General features: G+C 38.4%; 1 protein-coding gene across 2 annotated transcripts in view; it reads left to right on the top strand.

The window, feature by feature from the left end:
- cd2ap (CD2-associated protein) overlaps positions 1 to 9,749 on the top strand; it is a 39,265-nt gene extending 29,516 nt beyond the window's left edge. The window contains exons 13-20 of one of the 2 annotated variants that reach the window (XR_011979787.1): positions 1,377 to 1,530; positions 1,785 to 1,894; positions 4,377 to 4,489; positions 5,475 to 5,555; positions 6,543 to 6,715; positions 6,982 to 7,045; positions 7,751 to 9,492; positions 9,588 to 9,749. Coding sequence is in view for 1 of the 2 variants with exons in the window: in XM_072681076.1 (XP_072537177.1) it covers positions 1,377 to 1,530; positions 1,785 to 1,894; positions 4,377 to 4,489; positions 5,475 to 5,555; positions 6,543 to 6,715; positions 6,982 to 7,045; positions 7,751 to 7,792 (737 nt within the window). In the remaining variant the exon portion in view is untranslated. Of the gene's footprint in view, positions 1 to 1,376; positions 1,531 to 1,784; positions 1,895 to 4,376; positions 4,490 to 5,474; positions 5,556 to 6,542; positions 6,716 to 6,981; positions 7,046 to 7,750 lie in introns of both variants that reach the window. The other variant, XM_072681076.1, reaches the window with a different exon arrangement.
- The last annotated feature ends 10,382 nt before the right edge of the window (positions 9,750 to 20,131 follow it).

The raw sequence follows: 20,131 nt of genomic DNA, 5'->3' as shown, positions 1-20,131 counted from the left end.
TCCAAAGCTACATACATGTGCTGTACAGGTGGGTGAGGATCTTCCTCTACCTGTTTTAGGTAGACCATGCATTCTGAGGCTTAAGATTAAGACTAAGATTAAAAGTTTGTGCTTGGGCTGATGCTACACAGACTAATTCAAAATGGTCCTGGGTCTTTAAGGGACATAAGCGTTGACTGTTTCCTACAAATAATGAGTCACATAAAGGAGGTGGAGGGTGCATGCATCCTGTTAGAGTTTCAGGTGCTCTAGTTTGTGGCATGTGAGCTTGCATGTAGTTAGAGCTGGGCAATATGATGATGGTTTATTGTATTGTGATTTTTTTTTTATCGTGATATGCTTTTCTAAGCAAGGAGACTGTTAGTGCTTAAAAACATGAATCAGCTGCAGGTTTCATTACTTACAGTGTAATTAGACTTTTTTAATTAGATGAAGAGCAGCAGATGTTGAATAAAATCACTCTGAAGTACAAGAGTATCTGAATAGTAGTTTTTAGGAATCTAAACACATCGCTACTGATGTGTTTAGTCTGTAGTTACATGTGTCTTGATAAATGTCGTGTATCATGGAAAAAGTATTTCAATATTGGGATATTAGCCCTACATGTAGTACCAATTGTGTAATTATGCAATTGTATAAGTGTAATTGTTTTATTTATTTGTTTTTGTTTTCATTGAGAGTTATCTGAGAGCAGTTGGAGCACCTAAATACAGAAACTGAAAAAGGCCCTTAGGGAAATTATTCTCTTGGTAGAATATTTCTAAAAATAAATACCACTAGAGGGGCACAAGAATAAAAGCCTTAAGATGACACTTTTTTTTCCCTCAAAGAGGGAATTATTGTATTTGAATGGATTTTAAAGTAAGTTTGGATTAGACGTACTTAAATATGCACCCAGTCAGTTATGTGAAGTTACAGCTTGCCCTGCCTTGTTGAAGTGATGCACAATGTAGAGTCATTCTCTGGTTAGCTGACATGTTAAATAATTCACAGAAGGTTTGCAAGCCACACATCGGGTTTGCTTTGCAGGTCTACTTACAGATTGCCTGTTTGACCCTCTCGCCTCGTGATTTTGCCCTTCTGTGAAAATGGCATACATTTTGCCATGCAGGTGTCATCTGAAAAATTAGTGAGAGAACATCTTTCGCCCTAAGACAGCTTTAAGCCCTGGGGTGCTCCTTGGCCGAGGACAGGTCAAGAAAAGTATGTGGGCGCCTTGACACTTTTGGACCAACCTTTTTTATTATTATTATTGGTGGTGGTGGTGTTGTTTGATTTGAAGCATTGATTCAAAAAAATTTTTATTACTTCTCTTGTACATTTTTCCATCACTGTTGAAACCTCCACTGATTTCTTTTGTGTTTTTTCCCATAAAGTTGATAGGGCTGTGCCAGACAAACCTGCCAAGCCTGCTGCCCCCATTGTTCCCCCAAAAAAGCCTGTGCCCCCTCCAGGCAAAGGACTGCCGCGTCCAGGATCTTTGACCCCAAAACGTCCCGACAAACCTCTGGCTCCATCTCCAGTAGCTAAGTAAGCAATTCTCAGTATTATGACCAATATCTTTTGTTTCTATCTTGCAAACATTTCAGCTTCATGTGATTCAGGAGGTGATCATTTGATAGATAAATGCTCATTTTATAGAAATAGTCTTTATTCATTGATTCACATTGATTGCTGTTATTTCAGAGACTACCATGTGATCCAATTTTTAAGTATTAATTGATGATGGTTGATTAACACAATTCTTTTAAAACATCTTTTTTTTTTTTTTTTCCTCCCCTCAGGCACAATGGAGAGGTGCCTCACCTTCGACCAAAGTCTGAGATAGAACCAACATTACCCAGCAAACCAAAAACCCTGTCTGGAGACTGGGCAGAGAAGGTCGCTGAATCAGGTTTGTTGAGATGTGAATGAAGAGGTTAACCAGATAATTAAGTTTGCGGTCGTCTTTGTGCCTCACGTAGACGTTTACTACTGAGTGTCTGGTTCTCATCTTGGTGGGGCTGTACTCTAGCGGAGTTTAGCGATTTGCACCTGATTCATCGTAGCAGTTAGTTGCTAGGTTCTGTAGGTGTCTTGTATATGCAACCAAGTGTATAAGCATTTGGATTAGTGGTGCTGCATCTTGGGCACAGGGTTGTCGTAAGCGACGTTCTGTGTAGCTTTAGGGGAGCGACCAGAATGCTTGTCTGCTTGCCTGTTTTGATGTGTGTCTTTGCCCATACCATTCGCCAAGCCTTATCCGCTCCATCTGTCCTGTTGCACAATAGCAGCAGTTTGCAGAGCATGTCTGCCATGCAGCATATAGCCTTATCTGTCAGGAACTAGCAAATATTAAGTGATCTGTAAACAGACCCATAGTGGAGCAGTAATATGGCCAAAAGGCATCCGGTTTAGCAGTTTAGTGCTGCTTTGCTGGGTGTATGATGAGCATGTGCAATAGTAAGTACTTGAGTTTTAATTCCATACTACAGATTTGAAATGATTGAGGTTAAAGTGCATGACATTAAAACTCAGTATTTTTAGTGCAAAAGTTGAAAAAAATAAAGTTACAGTTTATTCCAGATGTTTACCTTCTCTGGTGTCTTTACACATTCCTCCTCCAATCAGGCTTAAGTAAAGAAAGGTATTGTGAGGCTACAACATGTACATAAATGAAACATGGGGCATGGGCAGTCATTAAAATGCAATACATTGTTGTTCAGGTAAGCAAAAATACCATGGATTAACAAAAATATGAGCCAGGAATTTTAGAATAAAGAAACTGTGGAGGAGAAGAAGCTGCTAATACCACCACTTGTGAAACGTAGTAGCATAGGCGTGTATGGCTGCCAGTAATGTGTTTCATAGGAGAATTAGCAATGAATGGATGTATGGAGGCATCCTCCATACCCCTGACCTACAAGTAGAACTGAAATGGTTGCCAGAGCAACCGTTAAAACCCAGGCTATATTTTGTTACACTAGCATTTAAGACTGCCAGTCTCACTGCTACTCCAAAATCAGCTTGTAAAGTTGGCCTGGTTCCTATAAAGACATTTTCAATGCCTGATTCCTAAATTGATGACCTTGACAATTAAGTATGAATGTCTTTTTAATTACATGAAGAAACTTTCTATTGGTTCACATTTACGGTCATTCTTCGTGAGCAGTATAAAGGCATAAATAAGCTGACTAATTTAAGAATTAATCTTTAAAATAAAGGCATACTTAAACTATGCATTAACACAGTCCATTAGGGTTAAGGATAGGTTGCCCTTTTTAATATATTTTCATTAGTAGTGCTGCTTGATCTGTTTGCTACTGCAATTGCAATAATTGACAAGCTTAATTAAGGTTAAAGTTAAGGTTAAGGTATATATTATTTTCTAACACTGTTATTTTAAACTTATTGATCTGTAGTAACCATGATGAGTAAAAGTTGCATTTGATGATGCTTAGTTTAGTTGTTTCATCCTCAGCATTTTTTATACAGCATGTTGGTTTCCAAGTTGGTCAGCTGGTTCATCAGTAAAATATAATCACTGCACCACTTCAAAGATGGGCATTCAAATAAAAAAAGAAACAAGAAAGAAACAGGAATGTGTTGTTGTAATGACCAAATGAGTGGAGTGAGGAGATTTCTCAGAATGGCTGCAGGCTTAAAACTTCACTGGGCTGCCAGAGAGCTTGATAAAAGCAGCATAAAAACTGCTAAAAGCATGTCATGCTAAAAGGTCACCAACTTGTCACATCACGTTACTGCACTGTGAAACTTCAGAGAACTTCCTCTGTGCTGTAGAGGGCTGCTTAGGATCGAGCAGTATGTATTCAGTCTGTATTGCTTTTGGTTTTCTCGCTAAAATAAATCTCTTAAATGTGAGCTTATACGTCCTGACTGTAGAACTTGCTTTTTTGGTAGTTGCTCTGAGGCAAATGCATCTGATGACCAGATAAACCAACAGCAGGTGAAGCACCCCTTCCCCCACTCTTTTTAGAGACGTCTTTTCTAGCCCAGTTCTACGGCAACATCCTTTCTGCTAACAGCAGCCTGTTACATAGATGGTGTTGTCCTAATTTGTGGTCGGTGAATGTAAGGAGATCTTGGTGGTTGTTGTTGTTGTTTGGTTGCAGTGGAGCATAAAATGTCATTTAGGTTTAGGAGACTTTACTGGGAAAAGTGACTTGGATACAATAAACAATTAAAAAAAGCTAGCATGTATAATTTGGATCATAAGGACATAAGGATGAGCACTTCATGTAGTATTCAGCTCTAGTGAAGCTCCTGGATTATAATAGTTCAAACTTAATAACCAATCAAAATGATTTCAGTGTTTGAGATTCTACTGTAAAAAAAACACTCTAATGCTGAAAAAAAAATACTTTTTGCCCCACTAGATCTCATGAGTTTCGATGATGTCTCCTCTACCTCGGAAAAACTGTCTCACCCAACAACAACCAGACCAAAGATGCCTGGCAGGCGGCTCCCAGCCCAATTTGGTGGTCACTCTGTAAGTAAAATCAGAATGTTTCTAAACACAACAGGCTTTAGATTGTGAGAGGAAATTGCATCTGAAGTTAAATTATCATTTATCAATTATCATTTTAGACGTGTTGATTTCAGAAGACAAAAAACTAAAACCTTTGCACCAAATTCTTGTTTTGTTCTATTAAAAATATACAGTGTGCTGTATTCTTATTGTGCCCCAGAAATATAACAGTTCTTTAAAAGCACAGAGGTGTCATGACATTTCTGTCCATGATGGACGTGTGAAAACATCTGACCACAACTGTATGGTTATGGATGTTATGTAACTCAAATATCTAATTGAAATGGTATTAATAATACTCAGCTTTTAAGTACTCTAAACAAATTGGGTGGCAATAATCAGGATCAGGACACCAAATACTTCTTATTATAATTATTATAAAATTTGTATGTAATTGTATTTGTATAGTTTTTTTTGTAGTAGTTTCGTTTCAACACAAAAATCCTCCTTCTGAACACACATCCTTAGTAGTAACACTATGGAACTATTGTTTTAGTATTAAATCTTTAACTTTTGTGAATTTCTTCCTGGTGGTGATTTGTTGTACAATTAGCCAAACAAACTTACAAATTATATATGTTATATGTTTTATTCTGAGTTTCAGTTTCAGAGTTTCTGCACTTTTTGAGTATCAGATCTTTTTCATTTTAGTAGATACATCGAGTATAGTACTGGTACTAATTTTGTAATGTAAATCTCAAATGATTTAATTTGTTTATTTCATTTTTGCTATTATCACTCAGCACCATGTATTTACCAAACTGCTTAGCTGTTTTTTCCCCCTTGCTTTTGTTATGACATTACGGCACTGAGAGAGCGTCCAGGCAGATAAACAAGGAATTAGTGGAGCAGTGAGGGCTGGCTTAGAAGCAGGTGGACAAGCTGTCAGAAATGGCAGGGCTTCCATACCCCATGTTTGAGAAATGTGCTTTGTGGTGCTTTACAGCCAAGCAAGGAAGCCAGTGAGAAAGCTTCGAAAACCGAGGAAGAGGAGGCGCCAAGACCAAAGTCATCAGAAATCTGGAAGGTAGGATGACTCTCATTGCACTTATTTCTTATATTTAACGTCTCGTGCTTCCTGCTCTTCTCAGGTGAAAAGTGTAAAAAGTGCATTTTACATGAATATTAATCCTAGGTATCATTTGACCTGGCAACCTGGTTGTTTAGCTTTGGCCCAGAAACTTAATTCTTTTTGTTTTTACTTTTAATACTTTTACAGTTTAGCTTTCTATGCTAAAGAAGTGTCACCCTGCTCAGGCATAATTTTTTAATTTAGTATACTTTTTTTGTTTTTTGCAATAATTAGGGAATGCAGATAACCGCACTGTCTGGCATTTGGTAATAACATCTCATGTGTTGAAATGGCAAGGCTGGCATTTCATTGGTTTCATAATGATAAGGTGACCCCTTATTATTATCATTGCACTTAGCTGCCAGGTTATAAAGTACTCTTGCCATGTACCTATACCCATTGGCCCATTTTATCAGATACAGTTGCAATTCAAATTATTCAGTCCACGTTGCAGATAAGGTTTTTTAGCAGCTTCCAAACTTTAAGCTGTTTACAATAAACCAATCAAGACCAAGAGCAATTTAAATATCCCAACGCAACTAAGAGAGTAAGCGGTTTCTCCACATTTAACACAAAATTACACTTTTAATGACTACTGCAGTCTCACAATTATTCAACCCCATCATGACAAGCGTCTTTTGTACTTAGTAGAGAACCCTTTTGCAGTTATGGCCTGCTGTGAATGTGATTCACAGCCAGAAGCAGCTTCAGACATCCAAGCTTCAGCTTCCCCACAGAAGACATAATTTCTCCTAGGATCTTCTGATGCTTGATTAAATCCATCTTGCCATGCACACACTGGAGGTTTCCAGTGCCAAAGGAAGGAAATCATCCTCACAGCATCACAGACCGAGACACTGTAGGCAGGGTGTTCTTTATATAGCATATGCCTCCACCCTGTTGCACTGGTTTGTACAAGCCTCACACAGTGTCTTTCCACAGCCATCCCACTCAACTCCAGCATCTGTTGTGCATACTAAAGTGGTCAGTACGTCCACTCCTGAGCCCAAACCAAAAGCTGAGGTGGAAGAGGGTAAAAAAGGCGAGATGGAGGAGCTCAGGACTCAGATGAAGGAGCTGGTTCTCTCCATAGAGTTACTGAAGACACAGCAAACGTAAGCTAATCATTCTGTCTAATCCTTACCCCACTAGATCAATTATGGTGCCAAATAATTTTGTACACTCATATGTTTCTTTTCTTTTAACCTTTTGTTTAAACATCTGTATTTCAATATATAAATGTGTATGTGTGTGTTTCTCATTTGTCTTGTGAGACAAAATTGACAAAGATGCAAACCTGTATAAAATGTATTTAAAATATAATTAGAGAATTATTTTTAATTGCTTTTTGTAAGTGTAGTAAAATAAATTATTACTGCAGGAGGGAGCTTTCTGAACTGAGGAATGAGCTGGACGAGGAGCGGTTGAAACGGGTGGCCCTGCAGGTAAATTAGTCTTCAGATCCCATGCTTTGTTACTGTGGGACTTTGCCTGAGAGATTGGTGTCATTCTGAGCAGAAGAAACTGCTTCCATATCTGCTACATGCAGAGAGCCTAAGCCACCCAGACTCCTGCTGAGCCTAGCTACCAACATCCACCAGTTAAAACCTAGAGCCATCCTTTCAGCTTCTGGGATAAATGTTTCTGGTCTTGTACCCCATCACAATGACTGCCAGTTGTTTACTCTGTTGTCTCTGTGTATCTATGTTCTGTGCAGTAGCACCGTTACTACAGTTAACAATCTGTGAATGTTTTAGTTATCTGGTGGGCTATAAGAACTGTGTAGCTTGGCTGTGTTTACATTTGATGCCAACATTCATGATCTGATATTCACATAATTAAGACATGGTTAATTTACACTTTTTCAGTGGAGCTAGTGTATCCAGATGCTGGTGAGCTCTAGTTTAGTAGTATGAAGTCTGTGCAAAATAGACATATAAAACAGTTATCAGAAGAGATGCACATGGTGTAAGTCATTGTTTTTTTTTTTAATCACTTTTATTGATTTACTGTAGTTTATTGAAAAGAGACAAGCAGGAAAATGCATTTGTGTATATTTGTGTAATTGTAATTTGCCCAAATATGTACTGCATATTTATAAATATATGTAATACATGTATTAAACATGTATTTCTTTTCTTTATTTCCAGCTGGAAATAGAGAAGTTAAAAAAGCAAGTACAATCAACGTGAGGGCAGAGACGGACCTGCAGTCGGATAGCCCTCCTGTTAACCAGTCACCGGTGGAAAGCCCCCCACAAGGGACAAATATCATTCGCATAATCCTTATAGTCACTGACTTACTCCACAAATTGTAAGATTTACATTTGCACATAATGAGGTTTTTAAGGTATAAAACGGTGTAATTATGACAGATGTATATGTCTCTCTCTCTCTTTCTCTCTCTCTCTCTCTCTCTCTCTCTCTCTCTCTCTCTATCTCTCTTACACGTTTTTGTTTGCCAACAACAATTGAGGCCTTATTATATACTACTGTGCTGGATATGCAACCTCTGCATTCTTTTGAGAGTGAGGCAGACTTTGCAAATTTAATACTACTGAAGCTGTATAAAGTAAAGGAGGGGATTCTTTTCCTTATTTTTATGACATTGGGTAGATTTTTTTCCCCATTTTTTTAAGCTATTATGATTGCAGCAATAATCTTTCAATGTTAGCCTCTTTAGATGACTATGGGATATATGATGTACTCCTGTTGCTATAGTTCTAATGTTTTTGCTGTGTCAAAAGGGAGATAGGCCTGTGTTTTGTTTTTTGTTTTTCTATTTTTTGGTTTGTTTGTTTTTTTTCTAACATTCCCATCCAGGGTGACACTATTGTGCCTGTTTTACAAGTGTTAATACTGGGAGCTTTCATTTATATCCTTAAAATTACAGCAAGGAATATATATATATATATATATAAATATTTTTATGGTCTAGTGATTGCAGAAAATGGTTAAAAACTGTATATGTATTATGTATCATGGTTGAGTTTAAAAAAAAGACCTATTCTCAGATGGCGTAGTTCTGTAAGCAGTAGATGATCTAACATAAAAAAGAACTGCTGGCTTAATGACGGACTCCTGCTTTTTCACGAAATACCCAATTCACTCCAGTACCTTTACCTGAGCAGGTTATCCAGTTCTTCTGTGTGTAACGTAGCAGGCACGCCAATGCTGCCCAGTGACGATCCTGTTTAGTTCGAATGTACAGCTAAAACCGATGTGAACATATGATGTTTCTAACATAGTGGTTTTAAGAGCATCTAATGCTTGTTGTAGCCCGCCTGTCTGCAAAAGAGCAGCATTTTAGCAATATTCGCAAATTCAGCCAGAACATTCATCCTATAATGCGACAGATGACATTTGTACATTCTGAAGTTCCACTTCACCCCAGTTCCACCTATGTGTCTAGACAAATGGTGACGAAACCACACCCGACCAACCCAATCCCAATCTCCAACTATTATTTTTTTAAGTGCTTTTGCTTGCTTGCACAACCCCTCAATCTAAATGATGACTAAACCTTCCTAAAATCAGATTTGAAATACCTACTCTAAATGCCAAACACTGTCGGATGGCCTTGTCAACAGATTCTCAGTGTACTAAACCGATGCCACGTTAGACCGCATCAATACATATTGGATAGATTTATGTAGCTATCTTTGTCTGACTAACAATCAAACCTTGTCCTCCATTCAAGTACACTAAAAGTGTATCCTCTCCTCAGGCTTCTTTATTTCTGTAAAAGCATTCCACATCAGGGACCGTGGGACTGTGTGTGTGTGTATGTGTGCATGTGTGCGCGTGTGCTTATTTTCACCAGAGCAAGATGGCATCCTAATCCCTACCGCAATAAACTAATTCAGTGCATCTCTAATCGGTCTCCAATCCAGGTTAAATCAATATCCTGCTTCTTCACAATATTTTCCACATGAAAACATCTGTATGGACTAATTTTTGGCTTGTTTGTTTGCTTTGTCAACCATAGAAAACCGTTGTGGACACATTCAACATCTCTCCAAGTGATCTTGTTTACATGATTTTGAACAGACATGCATGAACTGAGTTTTTTTTTTTTGTTTGTTTTTTTGTTTGTTTTGTTTAGGTTTTTTTTCCAAACTGAATAAATATCATCTTTTATTTACATAAATCTTTTATTTGAGCTTGTTGAAATTTGTCTGCTTATTTGAGATGTTTGGAGGTGACCTTATGACCCTCCCTCCTCCCTCATGGACAGATGAGGACAGCCATGTCGAAGGAGCTTATCTCCCACCTCCACATACACACACCTCTGCCACCACCCTGTCGGAGCCAATCTTCATTCTTGTCACTCTTGGATCACACTCTGGCTTCACAGTGAAAAGTCTTTGGTCCTGCTCGGGTTATGAAAGACTTTTCACCTCCAGTCCATCACTGATTGAAAACTGGCTCTGAGAGATTTATGTAACCGCGTAATTCATGCCTCAGTCTCCAGCGTCTGTCAGATTGAAAATATGCTGGGGTATATTATTTGAACAACTGAGCTATGTTCGTGTACGCAAGTATTATTTTGGACAATGTGTACTTTACTCATCAGTTCCATAACTTTTATTTTGAATATGTCACATCCAATCATACTCCTATCACCATGAAATGAAACCGTGAACCTTGACAACGTTACACCAGTTGTACTTTCTTGAACTACTTTTGCTTGGTACTGACCACTGCATACCGGGAACGCCCCCCAAAAAACCTGCCTTATGTTTTGAAGATGCTCTGACCTAGTCAAATCTTCTCGCCATCACCGTTTGGTCATTGTCAGAGTTGTTGAGATCTTTACGCTTGTCCATCAACTTTAACAACTGACTGTTCACTTGCTGCATAGTACTTATATTATCCCGTCCCCACCCCTTGACAGGTGCCATTGTAACCAGATCATCAAAGTTCCTCACTTGACCCATCAGTGGTTTTAATGTTGTGACTGATGTTTTTTGAGAGGCATGTTACTTTAATAGTCAGCTCCAGCTAATCATAAGTGGCTGTCTAATGGAAACTTAAATATCAGATCTGATCTTTATTTGCATGATATTCAGGATTACGGCAGAGTTTAGGGGCCAAAAGCGTCAGCATCAGAATGACCAGCATGCTGTTTGACCAGCTTGTTCATACAATAAACAATAGACGAAAACAGCCTACACTGGTCAAGAGCCAGCCTGGACAACTAGCTTAACCAGAGTAGCCAGTCTGAGCTGTTGCTCTGCAGCTGGAAATAAGGTTATCGAAGGTCATGGTGATCCAGACTAAAACACCCTATGCTGACCAGAATTTTTCATTTCAATTTGGTCAGACTTGGTCTTGCTGTTTTTTTTTGTTTTGTTTTGTTTTTCAGCAGTGGTTAAAAATGTTGAAATTCAAAGTATGTTTTTCTTAAGTTTTTAATTACCTAACAATAACTTGAACACACTACTCACACCTATATGATATTAATCGCTCATTAAGTGCCTGAGACATAGAAGTCAGACACATTGCTGTCCTATTATTAGACAACAGAACTCAGCGCTGGTATGCAATCTACAGTAATACCCCCAAACCTTTCTGCTATGTAGAACATGATCAGCTTGGCTTGTGCCCAGCATTAAGCTTGCTTTAATGAACAAAAGCTAGTCCTCACTAACACATTTCATGTTCCTGTGTTTCTTAAACATTTTAAATGTTTTTCCACTCCACACGTCCATCTGTGAGATTGTGATGCGAAACTCTTGCGTTATTTCTCACTACTTCTTCCATTGTTGTAGTTTTCCATGAGAAAGACATAATACCCCACCTCTCCAAAAAGGTTCAGGTCTCAGTGGTTAAGGTGTTGGGTATGACTGGGTATGAGTCAGTTGCTCCAGTCCAGAAGGGTTCTCGGGTAATACTGTAGATTGTGTGTCATTGCAGAGCTATGTTGTCTTATATGGCTATTCTCATCTGGCTTAGGTGATTTGCATGTATACCACCAGACCACTGCAGAAAGCGAGCTCTAGCCTTCCTAATACTATAACAATTGAATAACTGCTTGACGGACCTGATTAAAAAGCCAAATGAAGGTGGGGAAAGAATGGATTTTACAGTTTCATCACACTTGAGTGTTTGATAAGATGCGTTTTATAAAGGATTGTGTAATGCACATGACTTACAAAAGGTTGTCATTACAGTAATTGCTGATCAGGCTTAAGCCTACCCAGATTTGTATGATTAACTGCAGTCAGGAAGGGCATTGTCACCTGTGCATAACACCTGTTCATTAAATCTGCAGCGCAAGCCCCCTCCACCCCCACCACACACATTATTTAAGAGTGTTTATTATTTATTTCTTTATGAAACAGCTACACTGGAGCAGGCGAAGTGCGCTTTTACCTGTAAATCCCAACTGAACGCAACTGTTGTACATTTAGGGGTTTTGTGTCCCTTTTCTGTTAAATTAAGCAGCCCACCTTGTTTATGTAGCATAGTATGTACTAACATCTATCAACCTTTTTTTCATTGTTTATTTCATTGAGGCTTCGGTGTGACATTGGTGTGAAAACAGCTACCAGCAAAAGGTCTTGATATTGAGCTGGATTGTTCAGCAGGACCTGCACAAAAAATAGTCATGGTCAGAAACTGTCCACTGAGGAATAAGTGGAATAGAGGGTAGCTGACAAACTGTGCAACAACAAATAGACTCCAGTTGTACACGTACACCTACACCGATCAGCCATATCATTAAAACACCTAGGCCCCCCTCGTGCCGCCAAACCAGCTCCAAACCATCCAAGCATGTACTCCCTGAGCCAGCGTTTACTCTTCTATCAGTTTGTGTTACAGCAGCTCCTCTGTGGGATTGGACCGGTCTGACTTCACTCCTCGCATGCATCATGAGCCTTGGGCCTTGTCGCTGTAGCGATCAAGATGATCAATGTTATTCATGTTACCTGTCAGTGGGTTTAATGTTATGACGGATTGGTGTATCTAATGGAGCTAAGATAGGTGTGGGCTGTATGGAACTGTGCATGGAAGTAGAGTGCATAGCGGGCTTCAATGCAGTTGCTCTCCGAATTGTATGGAGCTTGATTCAACCACGTTCCTGCAATGCTAATGAAACGCCATAGTGCCATAAGAAAAGGCAGATAGGTGTCCTCTTTATGCCAATACTGTCCGAGCCTTGTTTGTAAGGTTATAATTGAACTGGGGACTTTCTGATGTGCGTAATCATTCCAAAAAAAAATAACTGGGTTAATTGTCAGCGCCTGTATCGCTTAACAAGTAAATTCAGTTTCTTATATTACAGCCTGGGTTGATGTGTCCTCAGCTTTACGCATTAGCTTTGGAGAAGATGAGCAAGATAAATTAAACTACTGTATGATGGCCTGCTGTCACATTGGAAGAGTTCCTAGTATTCCTTGAAATTGCAGGAAAAGCAGTCAGCTGACAAGCAATAACCCTCTTGTGTGTTTCTGGATCCTTCGCAATGGAACTAGTCTTTCTGGCACTCTCATAGGCTTGTTTTGTTTTCTGTCCTAGAATGTTTTCCAAGAAAACCGGCTCATGTGAGACTCACTGATACTTGTGTGAATTGATACAGCGCTGTGGGACCCTTGTTGAGTTCGTCCATGGCAAATTTCACGTTGGCTACAGTGTACGGTGGTACATGAAGCATATACTCTTAAGTGCTGCTTATTTCTAAACTGCGAAATGCCTAATCCACTTGAAAGTGTTGGTAGAAACCACAATTGTTCAGCCAAATACAAATATTCAATACATAAGCTGCACATCTGATGCTTTGAAATATAATATAAGATAAACATGCCCTATGCTGGTAAGCTAGCTGGTTGACCAGCATAGTGTATGTTTCATTGTATGTATAGTTCATTTTCCTCAAGATTTCTATACCCAACCATAACATCATATAAATCCTTTATTAAAAGGCCGTAGATTTATTATTATTTCTTTTCTTTTCTTTTTGGAATGAGTAAGTGGGCAAAACAGATCCAATCTATCTTTTTGCTCGGGTCTAGTTTTTATGCCTTCATAGTAGATACTTGTGTTTGAAAGTAACCCATATCTGTCTTTAGAGTGAATGCAGTTTTCTGGCGCTGAAACATCCCACATGCAGCCATCCTAATCAATAACTCAACGGGAATGACCTGTGTGCAATCTTGCTCTTTGTTTTGCTGCTTGCTTTGTTTCATGTCTGTTAAGAGACTGGCTTTTCATACTCTTGTTTATTTTTAGCCAATTGGCGAACCATAGGCTGTTTAAGGGGATCAAATGGGAGTTTGGAGGTGGGAGCCTAATTTTTTTGATGTGTGTTGATCAATGTGGGAATGTATGAAACTCTAATATTCATTCTCAACACTAATTCTGTTTCTGTCTTTTTGTTCAAGGCTACTTCTTTCTGTAAACGTATTTCTTTTACTAAAGGTCTGTGTTAGTATTTCTTTTTTAGTTTTGCTATCAAAATGATACCAAATTGAAGTTGGACAAAATAAATTGTTCCAAAAATGTTTCCACCTTACTAACATCAACAACCCCTATTTTCTTGTTGATGTGTGTGCTCGGAGCAGCCCATTTCTAATTAAGTGCTGCTGTAAAAGAGAAAAGCACTTCTTTCAATGGCGTCCAATCAAATTTGAAAACATTCAATTTAGTGAATAATTAATTAGCCCTATTGAACTGGGACTCATACTCAGTTGTCTACTGTCCATATGTTTACAGACTTTTACAGGTTTACAATTTTTTCCCTCTGTCAGCCTCTTAAGTACTAGGTGTTTTAACTGTCACACAAATGCAAGAATGCACAGTGCATATTAGGAGCATTGATTTGCAATGTGCGGGCTGAGAATTCATCATTTGTGTCTGTGTACTTGTGTTAAGTATGTTTCTGGCCTTAGTCTGTGAATAGAGGGGAAAGGGATTTCCACCCAATACAATTAATACACTGCACATTTCCATACTGGGAGGGCATTGTCCAGTACTGGGAGATACTGGGGCTTGGATCCAGTTTTTCATATGTACAAAAGCTACTCCTGAATTTCACACAGTGTCTACTACACACTAACTTACTGTTAACATAGTTTCTCACCTGTTGTCAAGTAGCCCACCAGTGTAAATACATGCTATCAAACACAGGTAGAGCTAACTTTTTATTAAATTGAATAATGCTTGTTGTTTTAGCTACATTACTGTCAAACCACCAGACATGTCTGGTCTAATGCATGAAGATAAATCACCAGCATAATCAGGAAGTGACAGTGGAATCAGTGGCATTTTGATGTACAGTTGGTGGGACCAATTTACAGATGAAAAACATGACCCTGGGCTCTCTGGAAGTCATAGATACAACTTCTAATGTAAACAGCCTAAAAGATGATCAGCTCTCAATGAATTAAGCAAGAAGATGAAAAGCAGTCCAGATGCATTAATGAAGATTCCATTTCTAGTACACGTTAACTGCTGCAGCCACACTACCGACCCTGGAGGATGACAGTAAAAAGGTGCATGCTCTATGAGACCTCATGAACAGCGATTTGATTTGATTTCTCATTAAAGTAGCATGGCCATTGCTCAGCTGTGTAAACCAGATTTGGGGCAAGAGGGTTTCTGTGTGTGCTTAGCAAACAATAATTTGTAAAATACAAATCATCATTACCATTATGGAAAAACTATTCTTCATACTGAGGAACACTCTTTGATGAACAGGAGGTTTAGTATTGTGAAACACCCAAAATATTAATAAACAACAGTAGTTTACTAATCTGAAGAAAATCTTGAAAACTCTTTCTAGATGATCAATATGGTTGAAAAGTAAAAATGATAAAAATTTAAATGGAACATAAACATGCACTTAATTATGATTAATAATTTTCAAATATACGTTAAATATACCAGATTTTCACTGTCTGTGTTGGTGTACTTGCGTTAAGTATGTTTCTGGCCTTAGTCTGTGAATAGAGGGGAAAAGGATTTCCACCCAATACAATTAATACACTGCACATTTCCATACTGGAAGGGCATCGTCCAGTACTGGGAGATACTGGGGCTTTGATGCAGTTTTTTTTTACATGTACCAAAGCTACTCCTGAATTTCACACAGTGTCTTCGTACACATTAACCCACTGTTAACATAGTTCATACTGGGATATTCATGCTAAGTATGTTCAAATGTAGCACCCATTTAAACTCACAATTACTAAATATTATATAGTACAAATAAATTAAGATTTTTTTTTAAAATTCTAGCTATGGTCTTTAGTCTTACCGTAATCATTAGCATTTAAACAAGTCAAGTCATGTTTCACAGCTGGACACAGAAGCTTTTTTTGTTTCTAGGTATCCACACTGACTTTTGTATTTAGCTATAACTAAGCTTAGCAGTATATTTGGACTCAACCCTATTATCATTAGCTGGGGGGAATGTTCTATATGGACAGTGAAGCACTTCTGTAAGTCACTCTGGATAAGAATGTCTGATAAATGCTATAAGTGCTATTTACATAAATGTAAATGATCAGACTTAATCAAAAAACTTATTCTTGAATCATCCTGCACTGAATGTGTCTTGTTGGAAAGCAATGTTTTCATGGGGTCTTTTTTGTTAGATCGAATGAAAGAAAAAAAAAAGAAATAAAAACCTGAGAAATAACAAGGGGTGACAGAAGAACATCCTGCCTAAGGATTTTGAGCAGACGCTTGGTTCTTGATGAAATAGAATGTCATGAATAAGTTATTCTTGTATTCTGTGTATACTGAGTAAAGCTAGTTTACTATAGCGCAGACAAAAAGCTGTGCAGAATACTTGTTCATAAAGTATTGATGACTCAATACTAAGCACACTGTATGAAATGTATTCAGTGTTAGAATACATATAAAGAAAACACCTTAGTCTCAGTCTCCCATAGTCCAGAAGGTGTTCTTTAATATGGCTGCTCCAGGAGAATATACAGTTTCCTTTGAGTTTAAGGTGTTTATCTAAGTTTGTTTACATTGTCTCTAAATATTTCTAAAATGAATAAAAGTAAACTGATCATTTTTGCGTGGCATCAGTGGTATCAATTGAACCAAATTCATATGTGGTTGTAAATATTCTGTACACTTTTGCTTTTAATAGGTTTTGTTTTGTAGTCAGTACACGCTTCTTTAGTAAATACAATGATTCTACATTGAACCATGATAACCTTGGTTAAAGGGTTCTTCGGGTTGGTGGAAAAGTCTTTGCGTATGAAACTATATGGAACTATATCATTACAAGTCAAAGAACCCCTTTTCAGTGCTGTGTAGAATCCTTTTTGCTTGATGTGTATTAGGCATGTACCCAGAAGCCCTGGCCAGTAGGTGGCCCTTGATCAGCATGGAAACATAATAGGTTGGCCAGTAGCCTACAGTGTTACACAGCTCCCATAACCTATGAATATGTCAGTGAGTTAATAGAACACCATACAGTTACCGAATGTAAGATTTGGTAGACTTATGCAAATTAAGCCAGAGAGCAGTCAGTTAGCATGTTGAATGGTACACAATAAGGTAGGGTGAGGCTACAACACTGATCTCAGAGGTGAAACAGATTTAGCACTCGAATGCATTCAGAAAGAGGTAACTATGAATTAGAGTTGGTTTGAAACTACAGCAGTATTGAGGTGGGGTAGTAGGTGGAGGTTCATGCCCATATAGGATGGATTAAACCGTCTCTGAGATAAAAAAATAAAAAATATATATATATTATCAGGGGGTCCAGGGGGTATTCCTGCTTTGTGCCCAGTTGTTATGGGTAGGCTGTGGACCCTGTGCAACCCTTACCAGAAAAAGCAGGTAAGAATATGAAATTAACCAAATATTTTTTAATCACTACAGCACATGCTGTTTGACTGATACCAGAGTCTCAGGAGGGTACATGTACTTGTATAGTACACTAGGCATGGTATTAACTGTAAATAGAAAGTTGTGTGGCTTTTACTTGCACTACAATTAAATTTTTTTTCAGGGCAAATAGTCAACATTCAAAATCCATCTTCCTAATTAGCCACGCGATTGGGTTCTTAACCTGAGTTATTTCAATCATAACTTCAATGTAAAATAAAACGATTGCATAATCCTCTTCAGCAGCCAAGACGTGTAAAAAAGAATGGGAGCAGGTTATACTGAGAACCGATTAAAACATCAGAGCTGCACAGTGGCACAGTGCTTCCCCATATTGCATTTATGACCATGTCCATTGCGATTTCATGCTCTGCTTCTCTAGTTTGCTTTGTACCTTTGAGTCAAATCCATCTGATGATGCATGACCCAACTGCTATGTACATGGAAATGCTTATACACTGAATGTATTTTTCCCTGATTTGGCAGATGCTAATTATACTCCGTGTTGTCATCTGATATTCACGTGCCCCCCATGCATCTATATGAAAATGGGGGCACAATGTCTACTGCACAAGTATAGTCATTTTATTTATACAGGAACAGTAAACCTACCACCAAATCTACCCATTTAAAACACCCTGTATGTTCCTCTTCATCACATGTTTTAGGCCGAAACCTTCTCAAAAACAACATTTGCATTCATTGCATGTAAGAGCTTTCTGTGAGAAGCATTCAGCTGTCAACACCACTTTGACTTCCAAACATCTAAAACCCTAGTGTGTGAGTTCATCATCAGGCCAGAATCTGGACATTACAGATAGATGTGCTTAAGTGCTACAGAGTGAAGTTCCACATAGTGGCAGGAAGGTGCAAATGGATGTCCAGAATGGGAGATGCAGTTTAAAAAGCAATAGTACTCACAGCAGGTCACTGATTCACTGAGCCTCCAAATCACTGCATGTTCAAGTCACAGTTGACTACCTGAAAAGAAAACACTCCTTGATGGAACACCAGTACATTTGGTGTCTTGTCAGCTTGGACACATAAAAACTGTTTGTTGGAGAAACTAGTGGCCCAGCTTTTGTCCCTCTATACACTGTGCCGCCATTAAAACCTTGTACAGTCACAGTACCTGCACAGTTTATGAGCCCTCCTTTGCCATGTCCATCAATGGTAACTGATGGTAGTGTCTTTTTAGTGTTCACACTAGTATGAGTGCATCCAACACAGCTGTGTCTCCGGGTTTTTACACCGTGAACATTGTGTACACTTCCTGTCTTTATCTCTGGCTATATATGTTTGTTTGATGGACTTCTCTCAACCCAGCAGTGACACTAAAACCGCTTTATCAGACAAACCACCACAACATATGCCAGTAACATATTATCACTGCTAATACCACATGCTTGTCTGAAGAAAATGCAGTGTTTATTTCATGACAAATTAAGGAGATCAAATGTCTGGAGAATTCTCGATATGCGGTCCAAGGATGTGACAATGCAACTGAATGAAACCATCAACAATCTCAACTAGGACAGCAGAAACATTAGCAGTGGCCAAATCTGCTGGTGGATGCACTGGTGAGCTCAACGACACCAAATGGCCTAGAGTACAGTCAAAGGCTGTACAAGTAGATGATTGGAGTTCTTTCCTTGGTGAAGAAAAATCCCTTCACAAGATCTAATTAAACCAAGAAGGGAAGAGAAACCAATAAGCATAGAGGAAAGGAAGGACTCATGATCTAAAGCCAACCACATCATCTGTTAAACATGATGGAGGCACTGGTATTGCATCACCAGATCAAGAGATAAAAAATGACCCAAAACAAACTGTAAAAGCAACCCAGACAAGAAATGTAATGCTCTAAAATCACCTGACCTCAACCCTATTGACTGCTTTGCACTTACTAAAAGCCAAACTGAAGGCAGATACCCACAAACAAGTAACACCTGAAAGTGGCTGCAATAAAGGCCTATCAAACCATCTCAAACTTAACCTTTGTTGCGAGTTCAGGCAATCGTTGACCACAATGAACTGCAACTAACTGACTTTTATTCATAATTATTTCAATTTGGCCAATTACTTAGAAATGGAAATGCTGTGTAAACAATGGTTAATGTAACATTTTAATACTTTTGTATTAAACCTGAACATTTATACTTTAGTTTGATTGCTTCATTTCTACTCCACTAAGGTGATGTACAGAGGCAAAACTACAAAACACAAACTGCTTCAGTCACTGTCCAAATACGTATGGGCCTGGCCGTATATCACACCATACAAATGACACCAGCTATTTATGTAAAGGGTGGATAGGCTAGATATTGCTTGCAGAATTCATGAAATATCAATTGGCCGCAAATGCACTTTCAACAGAGAAAAGAAAAATATAGCCAGTAATGAAAACATCATGGACTCAAATCTCAGAATGCCCTTCTCTAAATAAACCCAAATATTCATAGCACAACAAAAGAGGATTTTGTATATGTGTATTTCTATCCACTTGTTCTATAGCTGTCTTATTTTATCTCTCAATAACACTGGCATCCCCACTGGCACCCTATGGATAAAAGGACAAATAAAAGAGATGAAAAAAGCTTAGTGAAAACCACTCTAAGTAATGAATTTATAATCTGGAGGCATGCTTTTATAATAGTGGTGTAACCCTAACAAGAT

The sequence above is a fragment of the Salminus brasiliensis genome, chromosome 1 (genome assembly GCF_030463535.1).
Source record: "Salminus brasiliensis chromosome 1, fSalBra1.hap2, whole genome shotgun sequence".
Classification (NCBI taxonomy): Eukaryota; Metazoa; Chordata; class Actinopteri; order Characiformes; family Bryconidae; genus Salminus; species Salminus brasiliensis.
The sequence above is the reverse complement of the archived record's forward strand: the minus strand, read 5'-3'. Positions and strand labels throughout refer to the sequence as shown.